This window comes from Somniosus microcephalus, chromosome 15 (assembly GCF_052327205.1).
Source record: "Somniosus microcephalus isolate GS21.2 chromosome 15, FLI_Smic_1.0, whole genome shotgun sequence".
Lineage (NCBI taxonomy): Eukaryota > Metazoa > Chordata > Chondrichthyes > Squaliformes > Somniosidae > Somniosus > Somniosus microcephalus.
The window spans coordinates 40130927-40157278 of NC_141001.1; the positions used below are offsets into that span (position 1 = coordinate 40130927).

General features: G+C 49.9%; 1 protein-coding gene across 1 annotated transcript in view; it reads right to left on the reverse strand.

Annotated features, from left to right (window-relative positions):
* The window catches only part of LOC147106637 (kielin/chordin-like protein), a 79672-nt gene that overhangs the window by 53265 nt on the left and 55 nt on the right, over window positions 1-26352 (reverse strand). Inside the window, exons 2-11 of the mRNA XM_086008496.1 lie at window positions 22942-23015; window positions 20340-20403; window positions 18739-18821; window positions 13217-13310; window positions 11476-11558; window positions 10368-10473; window positions 9228-9674; window positions 7852-7934; window positions 6079-6175; window positions 4960-5042 (exon numbers count right to left, since the gene is read on the reverse strand). Of these exons, the coding sequence (XP_085864622.1) occupies window positions 4960-5042; window positions 6079-6175; window positions 7852-7934; window positions 9228-9674; window positions 10368-10473; window positions 11476-11558; window positions 13217-13310; window positions 18739-18821; window positions 20340-20403; window positions 22942-23015 (1214 nt within the window). The remainder of the gene's footprint in view (window positions 1-4959; window positions 5043-6078; window positions 6176-7851; window positions 7935-9227; window positions 9675-10367; window positions 10474-11475; window positions 11559-13216; window positions 13311-18738; window positions 18822-20339; window positions 20404-22941; window positions 23016-26352) is intronic.

Consider the following 26352-nt stretch of genomic DNA (forward strand, 5'->3'; position numbering starts at 1 on the left):
GGGTACCCGCATGGGTCCTAGCTATGCCTGCCTTTTTGTGGGATATCTGGAATACTCTTTGTTCCAGGCCTATTCGGGTCCCCTCCCTCACCTCTTTTTCCGATACATTGATGACTGTATCGGTGCCGTCTCCTGCTCTTGCCCTGAACTAGAAAATTTCATTCACTTTGCTTCCAATTTCCACCCTTCCCTTACCTTCACATGGTCCATCTCCGACTCTTCCCTTCCCTTCCTCAACTTCTCCGTCTCCATCTCTGGGGATAGGTTATTGATAAACATTCACTACAAGCCCACTGACTCCCACAGCTACCTGGACTACACTTCCTCCCACCCCGCCTCCTGTAAGGACTCTATTCCATTCTCCCAGTTTCTCTGTCTCCACCGCATCTGCTACTACGATGCAACCTTCTATACCAGTGCTTCCGACATGTCTTCCTTTTTCCTCAACCGAGGATTCCCCTTTACTGTGGTTGACACGGCCCTCGACCGTGTCCATTCTATCTCCCGCACTTCTGCCCTCACCCCTCCCCCTCCCTCCCGGAACCACAATAGAGTTCCCCTTGTCCTCACCTTTCACCCCACCAGCCTCCACATTTAATGGATCATCCTCCGCCATTTCCACCACCTCCAGCGTGATCCCACCACCAAACGTATCTTCCCCTCAGCTCCCCTTTCAGCATTCCGTAGGGACTGCTCCCTCCGCGACACCCTAGTCCACTCCTCTACCACCCCCAGCACCACTTCCCCTTTGCCCGGCACCTTCCCGTGCAAGCGCAGGAGATGCAACACATGCCCTTATACCTCCCCCCTTCCCACTGTCCAGGGCCCCAAACACCCCTTCCAGGTGAAACAGCGATTTACTTGTACTTCTTGCAATTTAGTATACTGTATTCACTGCTCACGATGTGGTCTCCTTTACATTGGGGAGACCAAACGCAGATTGGGTGACCGCTTTGCGGAACACCTCCATTCAGTCCGTAAGGGTGAACCCCGAGCTCCCGGTGGCCTGTCACTTTAATTCACCGCTCCATTCCCACTCAGACCTCACCGTCCTCGGCCTCTTGCATTGTTCCACGGAAGCTCAGCGTAAGCTCGAGGAACAGCACCTCATCTTTCGATTAGGCACTTTACAGCCTTCCGGACTCAACATAGAGTTCAACAATTTCAGATCATAACCTCGGCCCCTATCACATGTATATATTTTCTTTTTTTTAATCCACACTTTTTGTTTGGCCTTTTTTTCTTCCCTCCCACATGGCAGCTGTCCTTCATTCTGCCAGCGCAATTCACACTTCATCCAGAGCCATCCTTTATTCCTTAACCTGTCCCATTACCACCTCCTCTTGCCTTGAATATCTCTTAATGTCTCTTAATCTCTCCTGCTTTCTATCCTATCACTGACCCTCCCTTTTAGAAACATAGAAACATCGAAGATAGGATCAGGAGTAGGCCATTCGGCCCCTCGAGCCCACTCTGCCATTTAATGAGATCATTAGAGAAGCGTGCAATAAGGGCACAGCAGTCATCATGGGTGACTTTAACCTACATATAGATTGGGCTAACCAAATTAGTAATAATACTGTGGAGGAGTAATTCCTGGAGTGTTTAAGGGATGGTTTCCTGGACCAATATTTCGAGGAACCAACCAGAGATCAGGCCATCTTAGACTGGGTATAATGTAACGAGAAAGGATTAATTAGCAATCTTGTTGTATGAGGCCCCTTGGGTCGGAGCAATCATAATATGATCGAATTCTTCATTAAGATGGAGAATGAAGTAGTTGACTCAGAGACTAGGATCCTGAATTTGAATAAAGGAAACTACGATGGTCTGAGGCGCGAGTTGGGTAGGATTGATTGGGGAATGTCACTCAACGGGTTGACGGTGGATAGGCAATGGCAAACATTCAAAGACCGCATGGATGAACTACAGAATTTGTTCATCTCAGTTTGGCATAAAAATAAAACAAAAAAGGTGACTCAACCGTGGCTAACAAGGGAAATTAGGGATAGCATAAGATCCAAGGAGAGGACATATAAATTGGCCAGAAAAAGCAGTAAACCTGAGGATTGGGAGCAGTTTAGGATTCAACAAAGGAGGACAAAGGGATTAATTAAGAAAGGGAAAATAGAATATGAGAGTAAGCTTGCACGGAACATAAAAACTGACTGTAAAAGCTTCTATAGATATGTGAAGAGAAAAAGATTGGTGAAGTCAAGCGTAGGTCCCTTGCAGTCAGAATCAGGGGAATTTGTAATGGGGAACAAAGAAATGGCTGACCAATTAAATACATATTTTGATTCTGTCTTCACAAAGGAGGACACAAATAACCTCCCAGAGATGTCGGGGAACATAGGGTCTGATGAGAGGGAGGAACTGAAAGAAATCAGTATTTGTAGGGAAATGGTGTTAGGGAAATTGATGGGATTGAAGGCCGATAAATCCCCAGGGCCTGATAATCTACATCCTAGGGTACTTAAGGAAGTGGCCCTAGAAATAGTTGATGCTTTGCTGATCATCTTCCAGCATTTGATGGAATCTGGAACAGTACCCATGGATTGGAGGGTAGCTAATGTTACCCCACTATTCAAAAAAGGTGGTGGAGAGAAAACGGGGAATTACCTGACATCGGTAGTGGGGAAAATGCTAGAGTCCATTATAAAAGATGTAATAGCAGAGCACTTGGAAAACAGTGACAGGATCGGACAAAGTCAACATGGATTTACAAAAGGTAAATCGTGCTTGACTAATCTACTGGAATTTTTTGAGGATGTAACTGGTAAAATAGATAAGGGAGAATCAGTGGATGTGGTGTATTTGGACTTTCAGAAGGCTTTCGATAAGGTCCCGCATAAGAGATTAGCGTGTAAAGTTAAGGCACATGGGATTGGGGGCAAGGTATTGACTTGGATAGAGAACTGGTTGGCAGACAGAAAGCAAAGAGTTGGAATAAACGGGTCTTTTTCCGAGTGGCAGGCAGTGACTGGTGGGGTACCGCAGGGATCGGTCCTTGGGCCCCAGCTATTCACAATATATATTAATGATCTAGACGAGGGAACTAGATGTAATATCTCCAAATTTGCAGATGACACAAAGCTGGGTGGGCGTGTGTGCTGTGAGGAGGATGCCGAGAAACTCCAGGATGATTTGGACAGGTTGGGTGATTGGGCAAAAGCATGGCAGATGCAATATAACGTGGATAAATGCGAGGTTATCCGCTTTGGTGGCAAAAACAGGAAGGCAGATTATTATCTGAATGGCAATAGATTGGGAGAAGGGGAAGTGCAACGAGACCTGGGTGTCCTTGTGCACCAGTCCCTGAAGGTAAGCATGCAGGTGCAGCAGGCGGTTAAGAAGGCAAATGGTATGTTGGCCTTCATAGTGAGAGGATTCCAGTACATAAGCAAGGATGTCTTGCTGCAGTTGTGCAGAGCCTTGATGAGACCACACCTTGAGTATTGTGTGCAGTTTTGGTCACCTTATCCGAGGAAGGATGTTATTGCCATGGAGAGAGTGCAGCGAAGATTCACCAGACTGATACCTGGGATGGCAGGAATGATGTATGAGGAGAGATTGGGTCGATTAGGCTTATATTCGCTAGAGTTTAGAAGGATGAGAGGGGATCTCATTGAAACTTATAAAATTCTAACAGGACTAGACAGACTAATGCAGGAAGGCTGTTCCCGATGGCGGGGGAGTCCAGAACCAGGGGTCACAGTCTAAGGATAAGGGGTAAGCCATTTAGGACCGAGCTGAGGAGGAATTTCCTCACCCAGAGAGTGGTGAACCTGTGGAATTCTCTGCCACACAGGGCAGTTGAGGCCAATTCATTAAATATATTCAAGAAGGAGTTGAATATATTTCTTGAGGCTAAAGGGATCAAGGGATATGGGGAGAAAGCAGGGACAGGGTACTGAATTTGGATGATCAGCCATAGAAACAATGAAACATAGAAACATAGAAGATAGGAGCAGGAGTAGGCCATTCGGCCCCTCGAGCCTGCTCCGCCATTCAATGCGATCATTTATTCCAACTCTTTACATCCTCAAAAAATTCCAGTAGATTAGTCAAGCATGATTTACCTTTTGTAAATACATGTTGACTTTGTTCGATCCTGTTGCTGTTTTCCAAGAGCTCGGCTATTACATCTTTTATAATGGACTCTAGCATTTTCCCCACTACCGATGTCAGGCTTACCGGTCTATAATTCCCCGTTTTCTCTCTAACACCATTTTTAAATAGTGGGGTTACTTTAGCTATCCTCTAATCCATGGGAACTGTTCCAGAGTCTATAGAATTTTGGAAGATGACCAGCAATGCATCTACTATTTCTAGGGCCACTTCCTTAAGTACCCTAGGATGTAGATTACCAGGCCCTGGGGATTTATCAGCTTTCAATCCCGTCAATTTCCCTAACACCATTTCCCTACAAATACTGACTTCATTCAATTCCTCCCTCTCATCAGACCCTATGTTCCCTGACATCTCTGGGAGGTTATTTGTGTCCTCCTTTGTGAAGACAGAACCAAAGTATATATTTAATCAGTTTGCCATTTCTTTGTTCCCCATTATAAATTCCCCTGATTCTGACTTCACCAATCTTTTTCTCTTCACATATCTATAGAAGCTTTTACAGTCAGTTTTTATGTTCCTTGCACGCTTACTCTCATAATCTATTTTCCCCTATTAATTGATCCATTTGTCCTCCTTTGCTGAATCCTAAACTGCTCCCAATCCTCAGGTTTGTTGCTTTTTCTGAAGAGTTTCGACCCGAAACGTTGGCTCTGTTTCTCTCTCCACGGATGTTGCCTGGCCTGCTGAGTTTTTCCAGCGTTTTCTGTTGTTATTTTGGAAATCTCTCCATTGTGTTGGTAAAATTCCTTTAATTGAAAGTTAATGTGTTAACACCTCTGTGTTTGACTATTTCCAAACTCTGTTTCCCACAGAATGTCTACTCACCGAGCAGCGACACTGAAGACACGGGTTATCGTGTGGAATGAACAGAGATCCGTCAGTGTAGTTCACGCCATTAAACATACAGCCTATGAAGAATAAATGAGATGCAAGCATTTAATAACCCCCTAAAATGTTACTGAGAAAATTATCGCAACTTCCCCCTGAATGAGCGAGATTTGCAGAGGCTGAGCCATGGGCAGAGTCCACTTTAACCCCAAGGAACTGTTCAAGTGAAGTCAGTTGTTTTGTACAGTGATTTTTATCTAGACAGGGAAAAATGCGTAAATCGTTACTGCCACTTGTTTCATGACAACACATTGGTTAGTTTGGTGTTGGCAATGTATGAGCAAACCGCGGAATATCCATCAATCCTGGAATTTTTGATTGACTGGTGTGCACATCAAGCCACTATTGACTACTTTCCAGGAAAGTACCTCAAAAAAGCTTTAAAAATTCAAAAAAATTTAAATTCAAAAAATAGAAATGTTATTTTTTTAAGTCACAGGCTGCAAACATTCTCAATCCCATGTTAATAAAGTATTTTCCACCAGTAGAGGATTTTTTACATACTGGGATTAGGGCCCTGGAGAAAACTGTTTGCAGCAGCAACATGGATACTGTTGCCGGGGGCATTGGTCATTAAGAATTAGGATCAGGAGTAGGCCATACGGCCCTTCGAGCCTGCTCCGCCATTCAATAAGATCATGACTGATCTTCGACCTCAGCTCCACTTTCCTGCCCGATCTCCATATCCCACGTGTGACTTCTCCAGCTGAGAGACACAAGAAGGCAGAGGAGACTTTCATTGCATTAATCTAGGTTTAAATCTAGGTCTTGGATGTGAATAAAATGTCTACTTATCCACTGTGCACACAGTCTCCCTAGACAATACATTTCCTGCAGTACTTCTACTGGATCACAGGTTTCAACTTGTCCACTACGAGATACCTTCTTCTCCTGTCACAGTGGCACTTTCTCATTACTGCCGAAGCGTGGATCATTGAGGTTCAACTGGGATCAACTGGGCCCAAGCCCTCACCTCAGTACGAGCAGATACTGATACTGCCCCCTACATCTTGCAATCAAAATGCGCCTTTCCAAAATGGTCTTAACGCTTCTTACCTTGACAGAGGGGGCAGCATTGTCCCTCCTCTTTCACTGGATTAGTACATTCCCCCTGGGTCAAGCAGCTGATGAGACTGCAGCTTATCACTGTGTCCTGTACAAGAATGTTAAAATGCAAATCATTAGGTTACAGTCTCTGTTGATAGATAGTTAACATTCTTTCTGTCTCGACTGACAGAGTTCAAACGCCATGGTCAAGGTTTTGTAGATGGCTTCTGGAATCACTGTTTAAATCCTTTCAGGAATTTCCTTTATCCTATTGGGGATAATATCATTCCCCTCTATTTTTCATTTGTGTCTGTTCTTGTTTCCCATTACAAATACGTTTTTGGAGGCGGTATGGTTACCAGGTGTTGGCAGCTGCGTCCTGCTGGTCAGAAATGGTCACATCTTCATCCCAGGTCTCCACAGCAGTGTCTTGGTCCTGCACTGGTTCCTGCTTTGGAGGAGGGCACAGACACTGTTGCTTCGCCAAGCGAGAGACGGAAGAATCAGTGAAAAGAAAAATGAACTTGTACTAAAAAAGTGCCTCATCACATCCTCAGGATATCTCAAAGGGGGAGAAATTGAGTATAGCCCCGTTTGGGGCGCCAGCCTCGCCAGGGCGCTAAAAGTCGTGCCCCGGAAACATTCGCGCCCACCCACCAGAAATTGAGTTGTTGCGCCCCAAAGGGAAGCACGGCGCTACTGGAGGCGCCCGCATCCCTCTTGGGGCGCTGCGAGTGAATATCGTGGCGCAACGTGCCGCAGCGCCACACGCTGCGGCACGTCGCGCTGCGGTATTGCAGGCCTTCCTCCCCTTCTTAAAGGGGAGGGACCTTGTGCAGCGCGATCTGGGGCCCAGCTGGGCCCCCGAGGATCGGGAGTGCAGGCAAAAGAGCCCGGCACCGAGGAGAAGTGCCGGGCTCTTGGAACGCAGCCAGCACTCCGCGGGGGGGTGGTGGGGGGGGGCGTCAGGAGGCCGGGGACGGGAGCGCAGGCAGGTGCTGGCAGGCGGCCAACAACAAAAATGGCCATTCCGTACCTCGCCTTTAATTTGCGCCTCCCCAGCCGCAGGTAGGCCCCCCTGAACCGGTCGGACATAGTGTCCGGCGGTAAATCAGGGGACGCTGCCGAATATCGTGGCTGGGGCGTCAGCGGGGCGCTGCTCACACCGATGACGTCATCGGCAGCGGCGCAGTGCTAACGGTTAGCGCCACCACTAACGTCACGCGGAATTTAGCGGGAGGCGTGGGCAGTGCCGCGCCCAGGCGCCAGTTGGCTTGCGCCCCACTTAGCGCCCTCTTAAGGCGCTAATGGGTGGCGCAACCTACTGAATTTCTCTCCCAAAGTGTTTCAAAACCAATGAATTAATTTTGAAGTCCACTCACTGTTGTCATGTAGGCAAACAGCAAGTGAGAAGAATGATTTACTCTGCTTTTGGCAGTGATGGTTAAGGAATCAATATTAGCCAGTGACCAAGTCACTGGTGTTCTATGTACTTCAACATGATTGGTTAAAGCAGTTTTGGCAGAATCATGGTAGGACGTTGTTGCCTGCGTTCCCTGTCAGCCGAGGTAAGGTCCATGGAAAAAGATGGGACAGGGAGAAAATAAAGATCGGTTCGAATCAGCATCTTACACCCAACAGTTCGGGTCACAGTATTGTAATTTACAGTTGATTTATCAGGGTTCTGTAAAAGATGCCATGACTTTTGGGCCAACTTTATGGCACAGTACGTTACTCTCCACATATGCTAAATGCAAGTGTACTTTAAACCTTGTTACTGACCAAACACAGGCACCTGGTACAGGGATCTCCACTAGGAACACTCTGCCCATGGTTGAACACCACTCCATCTTCATCTCCACAGCCTGAAGAAACAGATAACAGAAAATTAGATCAAGCAGATCTGAAGGCACTAACTATCTAACACACAGCATCAAGGGGTGTGCAGGAAGTGGCACCAAGGACACAGTGTCAAGAAGCAGAGGATTTAGCGTGCCAAAGACTGAAGAGGTCATGACACCAAGGAGTACAGGAACATGGCATCAAAGGAAGGAGGGGTCATGGGGCCAAGGTGAAGATGTAATTCTGAGAGAGAATATAATTTGGACAGTGCCTCTATCTCTGAGGGAGAGTATCATTCAGACAGTGCCTGTATCCCTAAGGGAGAGTGCCATTTAAACAGTGCCTGTATCCCTAAGGGAGAGTGCCATTCAAACAGTGCCTGTATCCCTAAGGGAGAGTACCATTTAAACAGTGCCTGTATCCCTAAGGGAGAGTACCATTTAAACAGTGCCTGTATCCCTAAGGGAGAGTACCATTTAAACAGTGCCTATATCCCTAAGGGAGAGTACCATTTAAACAGTGCCTGTATCCCTAAGGGAGAGTGCCATTTAAACAGTGCCTGTATCCCTAAGGGAGAGTGCCATTTAAACAGTGCCTGTATCCCTAAGGGAGAGTGCCATTTAAACAGTGCCTGTATCCCTAAGGGAGAGTGCCATTTAAACAGTGCCTGTATCCCTAAGGGAGTAACCCATTCAGATATCTCTGAGGGAATGTATTGTTTAGTCAATTTCTGTATCTTCATGGCAATTGTGGGGTTTTTGGTATGATTTTTTAAAATAATTTATTATTTCTGCTTTCTCATGTTGTTCTATCCCTGTGTCACACTCCTTGCTGTGCTGAGACTGCACCAGTGGGTGTTCTGCTAAGGCTGCTGTACTGTCACCCGCAATGAGCTGTGCAAGAATCCTGGGGGCAGGAAAGTGCTTGGTGCATTATAAATGAATGGGGAAAAGACTAGCCTATAAACAGCCTGTTTATCGTATCCAGGTGTCAGTACTAATGGAATCATTAATACTATGATTCTATCACCAGTTCAAAATATATAATCAGAAATATGGACAATATATTGTAAATGCAACTGTGCTCCTGATTTCCTACAAGTGTAGTGTTTAACAAACTGAATATTTTTGTTCCTGTCCACTAGCAGTCTGACTCTATTTTACAGACACCTTACAGGACACTAACACTCACAATCACTTCTGACTCCCTTCTGCCTACTGTACGTTTATGAGGTGGCCTGACATCACTCAGGTCCTCATTGTCCATGTACCACTTATCCTGGAAATTTTCCTTTTGTCCTCTGCCCATGCACTTACTTAAGTCTTCCTGGACGATCTTGTCTTTGATACTCCCAGTGTCTAGTGAACTGGCTTTGGCTGTGGCTGGTGGAAGAAGCACAGCTTGTGATTCGGAGATCCCCTGGGGTGCACTGTTTGCACTAGTGTCCATTTCTGCAGGATGTCCAGCTATTGGTTGTTCTGTTGTGACAATCCTTTGACTCTCAGGTGAAGCATTTAATCCCTGTGCTAACTTGCTCCTGACACTCCAGGGTACAATTCTGTACAGGTTGTATTTCCTGGTTGCTGGTCTGGCTGGAGGAGCTAAGGATGTTAACCTGACTTCTGGCTCAGAGATTGGAGGTTGAGCTGTTGCTCTCCTAGGATTTCGGGAGATTCGTGTAGGTGCTGGTTTCTCAGGAATCGCATTGTCTGTGATAGGAGGGTACAGTGCTGAGCTCTCAGTGGGAAGCGAAGCCACTGACACTGAAAAATAAAATAAAAATTTAGTAAACAAGACCAGAAGCCAGGAATTAAGCTACTGTTATTGACATCACAACGAGAATATTAGATGAATGAGTTCATTCGTTCATCTTTCCATACGAACCTATGGTTTCACCCTGTCACAGTATCTAACTGCCTCTTGAATGATTTCAGAGTTTTGACTGCACTACCCTAAGAAGAGAACGAATCATTCTTCAGGTGAATAAATGCTTCCTGACGTCAGTCCTGAAGTTGCAGTTTATACCTAGGCTGGGAACTTCCACCAGAGCTGCTCCTGTTTCACTGGCCTTATTTTGTCGGAAGTGCGGTTTACACATGTAAACAAGTTTTCAGCCGAACCTCTGGCGAAGTATCACCAGTGGAACAGGAGCAGCTCCAAAGGATTTCCTAACCCTATAACCCTTTATCCGACAGTTGTGACCTATCTTGAAACAATGCTCAGGATTTATGTTTCCAATTCCACTTAGTATCTCAGATGGTCCTGTAAGGTCCCATGTCATTCAAAGCTCAAGAATCAGTTACCCACTAGAATGTAATCGAGGGGTTAAATGGATTTTTCCGTACGTAATCTGACTTTTTAAGTTTCCCATTGTTTCTATTGAGAAAGTCCCATTAGATTAGCTATTGGAGAAGCTAATGATCTTCAGAGCCAGTTCCAGTGATTACGGTACTTACGGTCAGGGCACATGGGGCAGCAGGTGCCAGGGACATGAAGCAGAGGCTGTTCACACTCCAGCTCCGTGCAGCTGTCTCCTTTCCAGTCACACTCCACATTGCCTTCCTGAGGTGAGAGAGGCAGAGAGCAACATTATTGCAAAACTATCTCAGTGTAAATAGGAAGAGCATTGAGCCGACAGACATCGGAAAATAACCTGATTTGGACATGAAATTGAGACTTAGCATGTGACATGTGAACTTCTGCCCTGTATGGTGCTTTTTTTCCGAAGGGGAATTTCTGATCTTCTGAATTTGAAGCAAAAGCTTATGTTCCCCGGATACATGGAAAGGCCAAATCACGGCCAACTCTGGAGCTGTAGAGGAGACATGTCGCATTGACATGCTCCCTTCGATGGACATTACAAAGAAGGGATGCATCCCATAGGAAACTTATTTTATAAAATTGGCATCCTAGGCTGCTTTTCTGGACAATTTATACCAGTTACCATGGTGACAACATATGAAAACACCAACATCATGGCAGTTCCATCTCCTTCAACCAAAGCTCCAATCTAGCATGTGTTGTCTACTTTGTGGAAAAACGTGAGAAACCACGGCATGAGAAGAGGCCATTCACCCCAGCAAAACTACTGCTTCCACAGACCATGTACAATCCAGCCTATCGTGAACTCTATCACAACTATTTAATCTCCCGAGGGAAAGTTCTGTGTAAATAGCCCTCGATTCTCAAAGTTAAAGCAAAGCTCCATTATCTTCATCCATCATTACATCCCCACTGTTCGACCCTGGCCAGTAGTGTAGGAGCCACCGTGTCCAATGGAGTATTTGATTTACTCAGTCGATACCTATCCCCATAATCAATCCCATTCTCAACAGGGTATTTATCCAGCTACTTTTTATCAGTGTTAATTGTTTCAGCTTCAGCTACTTTTCCAGTGAGTTTGTTGCACATGACCACTGCTCTGGAGAGGTACAGTTCTTTCTATTGTTTAGCATCAATTGAAGCTTGTGACTTTTAAACCTCTGCTTTTGAATTCTGCGCTCACAGTTAAAGTGAAACAGCTTGTTTGCAGCAATCACATCCATCCAGTGGGAAAGTACCTACCGTACAGAGACAAATGACACAGGGGTCTGCAGCTGAGATGTAATACCCCCCATCTTCTAGAATCTGACCATCGTACAGACACACTAGGGGAAAGAAGAATAAACACACAGGCTAGAAAACACAGTAATTGTCAATCACATGCCAGATCAAAAAAAAAATTACAAACTCACGTCACGCACCAGACACCAGATTATAATACGTTTAAGCATCAGTCACACACCAAATTAAAACACACTGAACCAGTAACACACCGGATTAAAAAATGTTTAATCACTCACACACCAGCTTAAACCATGCTTAACCATCAGTCACACACCAGATTTAAATATGGCAGGTTTGATGGTCTGTCATTAACATTCTACGATTCTATAGGGGGAATTATAACTCCTGGACAGTCAGTCGGCGGAACTTGTGAGCTGGTTGTCTGGGAGATGCAGTGAGAGGATCATTTTAATAGCCGGGCCTCATTAACATTAATGCAGCGAGCTGCCTGCTCGAAATGGCCGCCCAGAGGGAGCTCGCTGGATTAAGACCGACAGATATCGGGCAGTCTGGAGGCTGCTCGCCAACACTCAGCTAAGTCATCGTGGAGGGGTCGGGGGGGGATTTGCAAATGCAGAAGAGGAAGTGAGCCCAAGGAAACAGTGGCCTAGGCCTGGTAGTGCATTCCTGTTCCTCCTGGCCCCACAAAAGTACGTTTTACACTTAGCTGTAAATGTCACCATTTCCTGCTCACCAGGTTTTACTGAGCGATGCTCTGTTCAGTATGTCGTTAAAATGGCTTTAGGGTCATATGTAAATCATAAGACCCTGATTTACATTTATTCATGAGGTGCCCACTTGAGTCAGGCACACACCTCAACCGCTCACGAAAACAGTGGCGTTAAAATGGCCGTAGGGCAGTAAAAGAGCGGTAAGTGTAACTAAGTGCACCGCTTGGATTTTAACTCTGATCCCACCCAGTTTCCACCAGGCGGAGAGAATTAAAATTCCTCCTTATGATTTTAGGAGCACAATTTGTGCAGAATCACAGGCGCAAGCATGACCCTACCAGTGGGTGGCACTGCGCATTCCCAGACCATGGCTCGGTGCCAACAACAACTAATCGCCATCTTGAAAAGCCCCTTAATGGGGATGGAGTGTTACATTCATTGGAGCACTCTAACTCAAAGATGACCCTATTAACCAGACAGTTGCAAAATGGGCTTGAAATATTTATCGCATGGCTCCAGGCAAAGTTAAAATTCAAGTAAGTCACCAAACTCAGTCAGACTGCAAAGACTCAGCAACAAAAAATAATTCTAACTGTGATGATGTTGTACTGTATAATGTACAATATTACTGACGTAAGAAAACTACTAGGCACTTGGTCTAAGCGTTAAACAAAGCTTTAATCAACTGTTTTACAACATGGAGGTCTAGTTGTGTCCTTCAGTAGTTCCTGTTAAGAATGTCCTGCGCAAGCTGGGCCTGTGCCCGAGTATTTATACTCTCCCTGGACAGCGCCACCTGTAGGCCACTCAGTATTATTTCATAAGTCTTTCTTTCATGAATGACTGATTCATGTCAATTACTATGTTGGGTTACTGTATTATCACCACACCTCTCCCATGTATTGAGTTAGCATCAAGGCTGGCAGTGGGAGAGGACAAAGGTCACAGTAAACCACAAGAGTGATGCAGGCATGGAGTTGCTGCTACTGCCTCCCCTGCTAGTGAATACCGACACTGTTTGATCTTACCTGAGCAAGTCGGGCAGCATTCACCAGGCACAGAATGGGGGTGGTCACAGGAAGGCGGGTCACACATCAGAACTTCACATCTTACTTCGCCCAGCTGTTTGAGAGAGACAGACAGAGAATGAGAGGAGGGTGGTATGGAGAAAGAGACAGAGTTACAGAGCAGGGAGATGGAGAAAGGGAAATAGAATGATAAAGAGAGACAGAGACAAAAACAGATGGAGAGACAGAGAACGAAACAAGACACAGAGAAAGGTGGAAAATCATAACGCAGCATTTCCCAGAAATCACGACAGACGGGAAAAAAAGTACAAAATGGCAGCACCTGCGATATCACAAAACATTCCATTAGCACAGACCTGAACTCTGCTCCTAGCTTTAATTCAAATAATGCTAAATACAGATGTCAATAATAAAACTTCTAAAGACAGCATTCACCAATACACTTCATCTAGAGTCATCTTTTGTTTCTTAATTTGTTCCATTACCATCTCCTTTTGCCTTGCACCATCATTCCTTTTGTCTTTTAACCTCTCCTGCCTTCCACCCTATCACAGACCTCCCCTTTTGTTCTTTCCTCCCCTCCCGCCTTTCCCTGCCCCTGCACTTGCTTAAAAACCTGTTCCGTCTCCAACTTTTTTCAGTTCTGACGAAGGGTCATCGACCTGAAACGTTAACTCTGTTCCTCTCTCCACAGATGCTGCCTGACCTGCTGAGTATTTCCAGCATTTTCTCTTTTTAATTCACCAATACTGGCCTGGAGGTTGTTAATTCGGGACAAAATGCAAATTTGTAATCTGTGTCCAGTTTAACATAAGCACCAGTTAGATGTAGAGCAAAGCTGCCTCTACTCTGGCCCATGAAACACTCAGCTACAACACAGGTCAGCTGCAGAGTAAAGCAATCCCTAAACCACCAATACTCACATTGTGGCGGATCGCCACCTAAACGGGCGCAATCCACTTTTCCGTCCGTGGACAATAAATCGGGCACCTTGCCTTTAAGAAGCATGCTGCCTTTAAGGCATAAAAAAGGAGCGGGCGTCGCCCTCAGTGTGTACACAAAAGCGCGGGCGCCGCCCTCATTCTGTTTTCGGGTTTAGCAGAGAGAAGAGCTGGGGCAGCCTTCTCGCAAGAGAATGTAATAAAAAGCCATGTGTTCCTCAGATCGGTTCGGCCTCCATTCGTGTTCCGCGGCAGCCTCAACATTGGTGACCCCGACGCTCAGAACATATTCCGAGCACTGCAATGGCGGACACGAACGCAGTTTCCGTGAAACTGCCGGAGTTTTGGGAAAACCAGCCCGAAGCCTGGTTCCTCCAAGCTGAGTCCCGATTCCGGCTGCGACACATCACCACAGATGGGACGAAGTACGACTACCTCGTTGCATCACTCGGTAGCTCCACAGTCACGAAGGTCTGGATAGCGCTGCAGAACTCACCAGAGGAGGGCAAGTATGCACATCTTAAGGCCGCGCTCCTTAAAAAATTTACAACCTCGACATACCAGCGAAACTGGCGCCTCCTCGACCTTCCAGGCCTCGGTGACGCCTCACCGTCAGACCTCCTCTCCCACATGCTCTCACTCACCGACGAGAGCCCACCCGGGTCCCTCTTCTGCACGCTGTTCATCCGCCAGCTACCTCCCAGCATCCGCCCAGCGATCGTGGCGTCCGGCCTCACGGACCTAGAAGCCCTGGCCGACGAGGCCGACAAGCTGCTGTCCGCTCACTCCAGCCGCGACGTCGCTCCGGACCTGGCAGCCACAGCCTGGGCGCGCCCCTCACCGGCCACCACGCGGCCACAAGGCCCAGCCACGGGGCCCACGGGGCCTTCGCGCCCCACAAACCCGGGCTACTGTTACTACCACGCACGGTTCGGCGCCAGGGCACAATGGTGCACACCTCCCTGCTCCTTCAAGTCTGCCCCCGTACCAGCCCCCGCGATGGCCATGGGCCACGCGGGCTCCCTGCTGTACGTCACGGATGACAAAACCGGCCGCCAGTTCCTGTGCGACACTGGAGCTCAGCACAGCATCATCCCGGCCTCCGCCCTCGACATCCAAAAGGGTGAACGAGGACAGGCGCTGGCTGCCGCTAACGGCTCAGACATCCGGACGTACGGCACCCGCACAGTCACCCTCGACCTCGCTGGTCGCCGCTACCGATGGGAGTTCATCACTGCCAAGGTACTCTCCCCTCTCATCGGCGCAGATTTCCTGTGCGCCCACGGCCTACTGGTAGACATCCCTCGACACCGCCTCGTGGACATGAACACCATGTCCCCCATCCTGGGCGCCATGGCCCCCCATCAACCCGCCGACATGGCGTCACAGTGCCACGCCCGGGCCACGGATGACTACTCGGCATTCCTGGCTGAATTCCCGGCCCTCACCAACCCGACCTTCTCCGCGGTGGTCGCCAAACACGGGGTGGAACACTTCATCCCCACCACAGGCCCCCCAGTGTACGCCCACGCCCGCAGGCTGGACCCGGCCAAATTGGAGATCGCGCGGACCGAGTTTGCCACTATGGAACAGCTCGGCATCATCCGCCACTCCAACAGTCCCTGGGCCACCCCACTCCACATCGCCACCAAACCAGGCGGGGGTTGGCGCCCCTGCGGGGATTACCGCCGCCTCAACGACGCCACCACCCCTGATCGATACCCCGTGCCGCACATTCAGGACTTCTCGGCTAGACTGGCCGGCCGCTCAGTCTTCTCCAAAGTCGACCTGGTGCGCGGCTACCACCAAGTCCCCGTCCACCCCGCGGACGTCCCCAAGACGGCCGTAATCACCCCCTTCGGGCTTTTCGAGTTCCTGCGGATGCCCTTCGGCCTCAAAAACGTGGCCCAGGCATTCCAACGGCTCATGGACTTGGTCCTTCGGGACCTGAAGTTCCTGTTCGTCTACCTGGACGACATCCTGGTAGCCAGTTCCTCCAAGCAGGAACACCTCGAACACCTTCGCATCCTGTTCGGGCGCCTCAGCGACCACGGTCTCATCCTCAGCCCAGCCAAGTGCCAGTTCGGCCTGGACAAGATCGACTTCCTCGGCCACCACATCACCCATGCTGGGGCCATTCCCCTGCCCACCAAGGTGCAGGCCGTCCAGCAATTTCCCCGCCCCACCACCATCAAAAGACTCCAGGAGTTCCTCGGGATGGTGAATTTCTACAACCGCTTCATCCCCAAAGCGGCGTCCCTCATGAGGCCCCTGTATGAAGCCCTCCGGGGCAGGAGCGGCAAGATGGCAGTCGAATGGACGACAGACGTATCAACCGCCTTCAACTCCACCAAGACCGCGCTCGCCGACGCCACCCTGCTCGCGCACCCACGGCCCAATGCCAGAGTAGCGCTCACCATGGATGCCTCCGACCACGCGGTCGGCGCCGTGTACGAGCAGTGGGTCGACGGCGCCTGGCAACCACTTGCCTTCTTCAGCCGCCAACTACGCCCCCCGGAGGTCAAGTACAGCGCCTTCGACCGCGAGCTCCTCGCGCTGTACCTGGTGGTCCGCCATTTTCGTTTTTTGCTGGAGGGCCACCCCTTCACTGCGTTTGTCGACCACAAACCCCTGACATTCGCAATGGCAAAGACAACCGACCCCTGGTCCGCCAGGCAGCAGCGCCAGCTCGCGGCAGTGTCCGAGTTCACCACGGACATCCAACACGTCTCCGGCCGAGACAACGTGGTAGCCGACTGCCTCTCCCGCCCCGCCATCCACGCCGCACACCTGGCAGTCGACTACGCTCAACTCGCAGCAGACCAGCTCACGGACCCTGATCTGCTCTCCGCACCTACCAACCTACCAGGGCTACGCCTGGCCGACGTCGCCTGCGGCCCGACCGCAGTCACGGTCAAGTGCGACATATCCCTTTCTCAACCTCGGCCCGTCGTCCCAGCGTCCTGGCGCTGCCGGGTATTCGAGATTCTCCACAACCTCTCCCACCCCGGCGCCCGCGCATCCATTAAATTGGTAGCCAACCGCTTTGTCTGGCGCGGCCTTCGCAAGGATGTGCATACTTGGGCCAACTCCTGCCTAGCCTGCCAACGGGCCAAGGTGCAGCAACACACGAAAGCACCCCTCAAGGAGTTCACCGTCCCTTCACGTAGATTCGACCACATCCACGTGGACATCGTCGGGCCCCTGCCGCCGTCGCAAGGCCACACGCACTTGTTGACGATCGTCGACCGCACCACGCGCTGGCCCGAGGCAATTCCACTGACCTCTACCACCACCGCCGGCATCGCCAGAGCCTTCGTCAGCACCTGGGTCGCACGGTTCGGCATCCCCTCCGACATGACGTCGGACAGAGGTCCGCAATTTACCTCTGAACTCTGGACCGCCATCGCACGCAATCTCGGGGTGACCATTCACCGCACCACAGCGTACCACCCCCAAGCTAACGGACTGTGTGAGCGGTTCCACAGATCCTTGAAGGCATCTCTTCGAGCCAGCCTCCAGGACGGCGCCTGGACCGACCGACTCCCGTGGGTCCTCCTCGGCCTGCGCTCCGCGGTTAAAGAAGACCTCCACGCATCGGCAGCAGAGCTCGTGTACGACCAGCTGCTGCGCGTACCCGGCGAGTTCCTGCCCACCGCCACGACACCCTGGTCAGCCGACCAGCAACGCCACGACTTCGCCTCACCGGCGCTACAGTTCACCCCGGTGCCCATTGCCCGGCACGGCGAATCCACCTCACACGTCCCGCTAAGCCTGCACCAGGCACGGTTCGTTTTCGTCCAGCACGACGCCCACCGCGGACCCCTTCAACCCCCGTACGACGGGCCCTACAAAGTGCTACAGGCTGGGGACAAATTTTTCGCCCTACAAGTGAGCAACAGGACTGAAAAAGTGTCGGTTGACCGACTCAAGCCAGCACACTCGGAGCCCGGTGAGCAGGTCCCAGCACCGCCACGCGGCCGACCTGCCCTCAAGCCAGTACACCTGGCTGCTCCACGCCCGGCCGTTCCACGTCCACCGGCGTCCTACAAGAGCCGCTCCGGCCGGCCCATCAGACCACCGCACCGTCTCGTCCACACCTCCTAAGCAGATTCTGGGGGGAGCTGTGTGGCGGATCACCACCTAAACAGGCGCAATCCACTTTTCCGTCCGTGGACAATAAATCGGGCATCTTGCCTTTAAGAAGCATGCTGCCTTTAAGGCATAAAAAAGGAGCGGGCGTCACCCTCAGTGTGTACACAAAAGCGCGGGCGTCGCCCTCATTCTGTTTTCGGGTTTAGCAGAGAGAAGAGCTGGGGCAGCCTTCTCTCAAGAGAATGTAATAAAAAGCCATGTGTTCCTCAGATCGGTTCGGCCTCCATTCGTGTTCCGCGGCAGCCTCAACAACATCAACATTCAGCCCTCTTCCTGTGATTGAGCCCTTCTGTCTTATCTGATGTGCAGTCCCCTTCTGCTCACTATAGTATCTTTATATTCTCCTGTAATAAACATCACTGCTCCCTCCTGCTCTCAATCTTGCAGCGAGAATCAGAGAACATTCCCCCATGCAGCAGAACTCACTTGGCAGTTGCACTGGTAGCAGGGTCTGTTTTCAGGCTGAAATGACTGGCCATTGGTGACCTTCCTCCCTTCATAATTGCAGTCTGAAAGGGAAGAACCATGTGGATAAGTGATTGTGGCCACAAAAGAGATGAACCCAGTATCTAAACACTCACTTCATTATCAGTGATTGCGCACCATGGACTGAGTAATCTTTCCTTTCAGAGCACACCATTCAACTACACGGAGGCTTGAGGCTGAGGTGCGCCTGTCTGTTGATACACCGCTCAGCTTGAGAGCGTTCCTCTATGCGAGGGTTTGCACTCACGCAGCTCTGACAGGATAGAAATGGGTGACCTGCACTGGGACCTCCATCAATCGGAGAGGTGTGTAAATGCAGCTGGTGATGACTCTCCCTGCGATTTCCTTTCACGCACTTTGCACAGCAATGCCTCTGAAACCAGGAACTCATGGGAGCAGGGGATTGTGTGCACACAGCCACCTACCATCTCATGACACCGCACTTTGCTGCTCCATATTCAATTACATATTAGGCCAATCTAAATATGAAAATAAGGCCCAACTTTCAGAAACCTCAGGACACTATGTCAGGTCCTCAAGAGGATGTGCAAGGAGCATATGCTGGGCAGTGAGAGACACAGACATCAGAACGTGGTTTAGGGCAGTGTGAGAGACAGAGGTAGTGAGGGAGGCAGACCTGTGAGTGGGGGATCACAAGCCGCAGCTGATGTCCTTCAGAAGCAAGGAAGGAAAATCTAAGGACAATTAACTCTGACCTCTTTCCTACACCTGCTGGTAACAATTCTCAGTCAGAATATCTTTTCACCATATGGACCACAGAACAAGTAAGCTGGGCTACTTTGGTGTGAGGAACTGAATGATTATCAGTGGGGATACTTTCATTCCCCAGAACGCTTCTTCAATCTGTCATTTCGCCAGTGTTTGGTAATTCATCCCTTCATATGTTGGGGACAGTGGCTCTTTGCAAGCAATTCCCTGAATGTGTCATCATCAATCATTGTTTAAACAAAAATATTCAGAACATTTCACAGAATTAGACAGCGGTGCATTCATTCAGCATATTGAAGCCACGCTGCACCACATCACACAAGTGGCTCATCGCTACCAAGTGGTGGGATGCAGGTTCAACCTTGTAATTCCCATCTCCGGAATTTCCAATCTCAGCTACGTCACTGCACGGAAACAGGGAGCAGAAGTTAGATGCTTCCTCACCAGAAGAAACAGAAAACAGGAAGGAGATTCTCCGCATGCATCTCTCCCTTCCACTGTTGCCCATCCTATTTGACAACATTATAATTTCCACACGTGCAAAACATCCTGCTGATCAAAAAATAAATATATAGATTGTCTCTGTGGACCCCCTTGTGACCAGCCACAGTGGAAAGAATTTTAACATGAGCAACGCATGGGTTGAGGTGCGGGTGGGAGGTTAAGTTCATGGAAACTGTGAGTGCGTCCGGAAGCCGGCTCCAACCCGAATTCCGCATTTAAGTCAGGCGCATTCGGCTGTTTGCGCATAACCCCTCGGGAGAGCAATTTAAATATGCAAATCGCTGGATTCCAGCGATCTTTCAATGTACTTTCAGATTTAACGGCGCACCCACGGGTTTCCTGGGCTTCCTGAACCTTGCCATTGAAACTAAACTGAGAACACAAAGCAAGATCACAAGGCTCATTAAAAGTCAAACAAATAGTGCAATAAGAATTCAGTGTTCACAGCTGACTTCTTACCTGCTACTGGGAAAGGGTTTGTTCACAGTACTTATGGTGAGAGGTTAGTTTCTACAGTTTGGACATTGAGACTCAGATCAGGATGGGTGGCATCTTGGCTGCCTTAGATTGGACCTCGGACGAGGGACAAGATGACCATCAGCAGCAGCAACAGCCTGCAGTGGAGAGATCTGCAGGTGGTCAGCAGAGAGGAGAGCAACAGACATAGGAGCAGCAGACATGGGAGCAGTAGAGAGGGGAGCAGCAGAGGGGTGCAGCTCGCAAGAGGCACTACCCATGAAACAGGGTGTACAGGCAGAGGCTCAGCTTCCTTGACCTCTCCGAAGAGCAATGCTTCCAGAGGCTGAGGTTGTCGTGTCAGGTGGTGGCAGACATCTGCAGCCTCCTCGAAGAAGACCTACTCCCACGCATTAGCAGTGGCTGTAAAAGTGACAACACCCTCAACCTGTTTGCCTCCGGATCCTTCCAGGGCTCTGCCAGAGACATATCCAAGATTTCCCAGTCGGCTGCAGACAAATGCATAAGGCAGGTCAATGATGGGTCTTTTGCCAGGGCTGGCAATTATGTCAACTTCACCTGTGATGACGCCCGTCCTAATGAGTGGGTGATTGTGTTTGCGTCTCTGGCTGGCTTCCCACAGGTGCAGGGTGTCATCGACTGCACACATGTGGCAATCCAGGCACCCCCAGCTCAGCCAGGAGTATTTATTAACCACAAGGCGTTCCACTCCATCAATGTGTAGCTGGTGTGCAACCACAAGAAAAGGTCTATGCAGATGTGCGCCAGTTTCCCGGGGAGCTACCATAATGCCTTCAACCTGCGGCAGTCCAAGCTCGCTCAGCTATTTGGACCTGCAAGAAGACTTAAGGGATGCCTGCTAGGAGACAAAGGACACCCCTTCAAACTTAGCTAATGACACCCATGAGGAACCCACCCAATGAAGCCCAACAGCAGAACAACAAAAGCAATATAACAACCAGATGTGTCACTGAGCAAGTGATCGGCATGCTCAAGATGCTCTTCAGGTGCCTGGGCAGATCTGGAGGCATCCTTGAGTAATCGCCAACCAGAGACTCCAGGATAATAATGGTGTGCTGTGCTCTGCATTGCGCAGCAGCGAGTATTGGAGCTGCAGGAGGAACAAGGCACTGAACACACAGCATCTGAGGATGATACCGAGGAGGAGGAGGAGGAAGATGATAGCAACCCCAACACAGCACCAGCCACTCACATTGCTGCCCGGGATGCCAGGGATTCCCTTATGTGAGGTTCAGTTAGTTACAGAGTACTGGACCAATGTTACAACCACATCCAATGGCATATCTCATCTCCCTTCAACCCGCCCTCTCAATCCCACCAACACAAGTGTGCTACCAACCAACCACCCCTTGCACATCACCCCATTGGTTCCTGTCAATTCATGTCTTCCTATTCATCCACAAGCAACTGAAAAGTCAAAGTAACCAAGAATGGGCAACACGGAAAAGTGGTGCAAAGTAATACATTTTATGGGATTCTACTAAAGAACGGAAACTTAACAACATAACATTTTCTCAGACACCCACGTGGATATCCTTGCATAACTACAAAGCTTTACTCTTCCCTTTTTCTACCACTCCTATGTGGTGCAAATTCTGTGGCTTGAGCAGAGGTAGAGGCAGGCTGATCGCATCCCTGCTCTGGCTGCTAAGATGCTCTTGGTCAATGACCTCTAGGTTTTGGAGCCGGTGAGGGCCCTGCGCCACCTGTGCAGGGGCAGACTCAGCCATTGGGAGACAAGGCAGCATGTTGGGTACTGGCTGAGGGTGGGGCAACGGGTGAGAAGTGGGAGTCCCTACTTCCATACTGCATCATCTGTCTCATGGGCCAGCCGCACTTTACTCCTACCACTCTGCTGGAAAGCAGCTTGGTGCAGATCAGTGGCGCGCTGTAAGCGCCAAGGCTAAGGTGTCTCTCATCCTATTTAAGGTGGCAGACATGTTAGCATCCAAAGTCTGCACGGCTGTGGTCAAGACCTGCATGGACTCATCTGATTGCCACAACTGATGTTTCACAGAGTTGGCCACTCTATCCATGTAAGAAGACATTCTCGCAATGCCCTACGACAGCAACCTACTCATGCTTGAGGTGGATTCCTCCATTCTCTCTGCAATCGTGGACAGTGTGCATGGAAGGCCAATCAGTATGTCGCACATTTTCTGCTGCCCCTCAATGATTATCCATTTCATCGAAGACCTCTGGGGTACAGCATCCGTGTCCAGCTGAGCAGAGCTCGGAAAGGGCTGCACCCTCTGACACAGACTCTCCACTGCTGTCCCTGCCACCACTGTCTGCTCTGGTTCACTTGTGAACTGTGAGTCACCAGGTGAAATCCCAATTGTCTACGAGGTCCTACTGAAGTGCAATTATCTGCACTGGTGCATGGTAAGCATGAGTTCTGTGATGGTGTACCCTCAGACAAATCATCTCCTCTGAGTATTCATCGTTCATGAGGTCCATGGACTCCTGCTGCATGTGTGAAGATCCTGGCGGAGAGAAAAGATATGAATTAGTACTGGAAAGGTAAGAATGTTGCAACTTATTATGAAGATGATTACATTTCATTCGCTGCTGAAATCAAGTCAACGTGACCGAGTGTTGCATGACAAATGGGTCGCTGATATTTACTTGTCACCAGGTAGCTGGGACGTCCCCATCTACCCATCTCAGACGGCCAGGGATGCCGAAACGCCACTGATATCCAGCGCTTCCTCCTCTGCATATATCAGCTGTGAGATCTGAGGAGGCCCACCTCCAGTTCTCTACATTTCCGTTGTGTTTTGCATTCTCTTCTCCTGCAACGGGGGAAAGAACAGACCTATGAGTGACTGTAACAGCACGTGTTCACCTGATGGATGCCGTGCATTTGGTGAGGTTGACTATCGGGGACAGGCACAAAATTGCATAAGGATGAGGGTGAGTGGCAGTGGTGGATGGATAGATGAGGATGTGAGGAACTGCACAGAAAGAGAACGATGCGTGCACTTGCAAGGTAAGTGGGTTTGAGGAGTGATGTGATGGAGTAGGCCTGACAAGGCAGAGTAAGGCCGGTGGGGGAGGTAGGTAATGCGCGCAGCAGAATGTAAGTGAATGTACAACTGTACTCACCTTTCCTGATCTGCTTAGGTCATTAAAGTGCTTCATGCACTGAATCCAGGAGCGTGGTACGATGGTCCTGCTGCTGACCTCCTGGGCCACCTCCAGCCATGCCTTCTTTGTGGCAGCAGCAGGTTTCTTCACTCCATTGCTGGGGAAGAGTATCTCTCCGGCTCCTCACTACACACAGCAGTACATCAAGGGAGGCGTCATTAAAGCAGGGCAAAGCCTTTGTGTGTCCTGAGTCCATTGTGAATGTGCCAACCCTCTCAACTCCTCCAAATGCCATCCTTGGATTGACCCTTTAAATACTGGAGTCGAGATCGCATCACGTGGGTCCACACCAGGCCTGCTGCTGAACCCGGAAGTTAAAATGACAATGAGGTGCCTGCATTAAAATGCCACAGACAGACACGCTGAAACTACTTCTGGGACCCCACGGGATATCAGCCCCCCCACCTGCTTCTGACATGCCTTGCAGTTAATATCAGGGCCAGTGTGTATGGGCTGAGGCTTGTCTGCCCCCCTCATCATCTACATGGTCCTGAAGACCTATTGGGGAAATGCTTTCTCTTTTTGGGAGGAATTAAAATTGAAATCTTCCTTGTTTCTTCCATATTTTACCCTTTCTACCAGTCTGCTCTTTTTTGTCAAATTTCTCCCCCCTGTTCCTAAAAGTACTAGGGTACAGTTCCACAAGCACCACTGCCCTCACATCCCTCACCATGTGGCCAGTCTTCACGTGTTAGTCTAGACAGTGAGTGCTAGAAAGATAGTCAACTGTAGGAGGACATGACATCTTCGCCTGATTCCTGTCCATACTCAATGTCCACACATGCACTTTCCAGTGGGGTTACTAGATAGTGATCGGGAGCAATAACCTTGGCTGATTTCCCTCAGCTTGTGGGTGCTGAGGCCAATTGTAATGTTCCTACTGTAGGAATTGACGAATTCCTAACTAAGAACTGAGGTCGACTCAGGCGATCAAACAAACAGGTTTTTAATGCAAAACTAAACGAGTTTAAACAGTTTGTTGAGATCGATACAGGAGAACCACGAAAACAGGTCTGTACAAGTTGAAGCTTCCACGAGGACTGCTAGGGCGGTCCCGTGGATGGCGTCATGACATCATCACGTTTTTCCCGCGCTTGGGTGGTCACGTGATTAGCGGCATGACGTCATCGCGTTTGCCTGCGCTTTTAAAGGGACCACGCCCCGTACATGCAAACAGTATGTACAAACACAGAAATAACTAACAGACTGGTACAGGCTTAGGTTGGAGTAAAACATCATTAAAGGGAATTATATACAGTTGCTCAGAATCCTTTAGTGGCTCCGCCACATGCGTCCCCCCAGAATTCTCATTAACGGAAAAAGTCAAACGGTGAGGGGGTCTGACAAGCCTGTCAGAACGACTCCTGTACTCCCGAAGCGGAGGCTGCTGGACGGCTGGCAGTGGAGCAGGCGATTGCACTTGGTCTGGCGTGACGATGATAGGTGGCCGACCTCGTCTTGGCGGCTGTGCTGTCTCGACGGGGCGGTCGAGGTCCAGATGTGGCGGCTTTAGACGATCGACCGAAATGTGGTCCGGTTTACCACCGACATCCACCTTGAAGGTTTTGTCCCCTGCCTCTAGCACGCGGAAAGGACCAGTGTATGGGGCCTTGAGCGGATCCCTATGAGCATCGTGATGAATAAAGACGTATTCGACCTTATGAAGCTCCGGGGGAATGTGCGAACTCTGCAGCCCGTGGTGCGAAGTGGGCACCGGCGCAAAACATCTGGCCACCTCCTGGTGACTAGTAAGCTGGTCAGACGTGGACCATGGCTTCATCGATTCTGGCAGGAAATCTCCCGGGACTCGCAGCGGCTGACCGTACACCAGCTCCGCTGATGAAGAGCGAAGATCTTCTTTGGAGGCCGTGCGAAGGCCCAACAGGACCCACGGTAGCTTGTCTACCCATCCAGCGTCCTGGAGGCTGGCCCTCAGGGAGGCTTTTAGTGACCGGTGGAAACGTTCACAGAGACCATTCGCCTGTGGGTGGTAGGTTGTGGTGCGGTGTAATTTGACACCGAGCCCTTGGGCCACCGCATTCCAGAGTTCGGAGGAAAACTGTGGTCCCCTGTCCGAAGAAATATCAGCGGGCACTCCGAAACGGGCGACCCAGGTGGAAATGAACGCCCTGGCCACGTCCGCCGAAGTCGTGGATGATAGGGGAACCGCCTCCGGCCATCTGGTGGTGCGGTCAACCATGGTCAGGATGTGTGAAAAACCATGGGAGGGTGGGCGTGGACCCACCAGGTCCACATTGACATGGTCGAACCGACACTCCGGCACTGTGAAGGTGGCCAACGGAGCTTTGATGTGTCGCTGTACTTTGGCCTTTTGGCAGACCACGCAGGTGTTGGTCCAGTCGCGGACATCCTTGTGCAGGCTGTGCCATAAGAATTTCCTCGACATCAGCTTCTGGGAGGCCTTCATTCCTGGGTGTGATAACCCATGTATGGCGTCGAACACTTTGCGGCGCCAGACGGCCGGTACGACAGGGCGAGGGTCCCGAACGGAGACGCCACACAAGAGCATGGTACCTGCCGCATGGAACATGACGTCGGCCAACTGGAGGCCAGTGACGGTGGTGCTGTAGGCTTGGACTTCTGGGTCCGAGGCTTGATCTGCTGCCATGAGGGCGTAATCGATGCCTAAATGAACCGTATTGACGGTCGTGC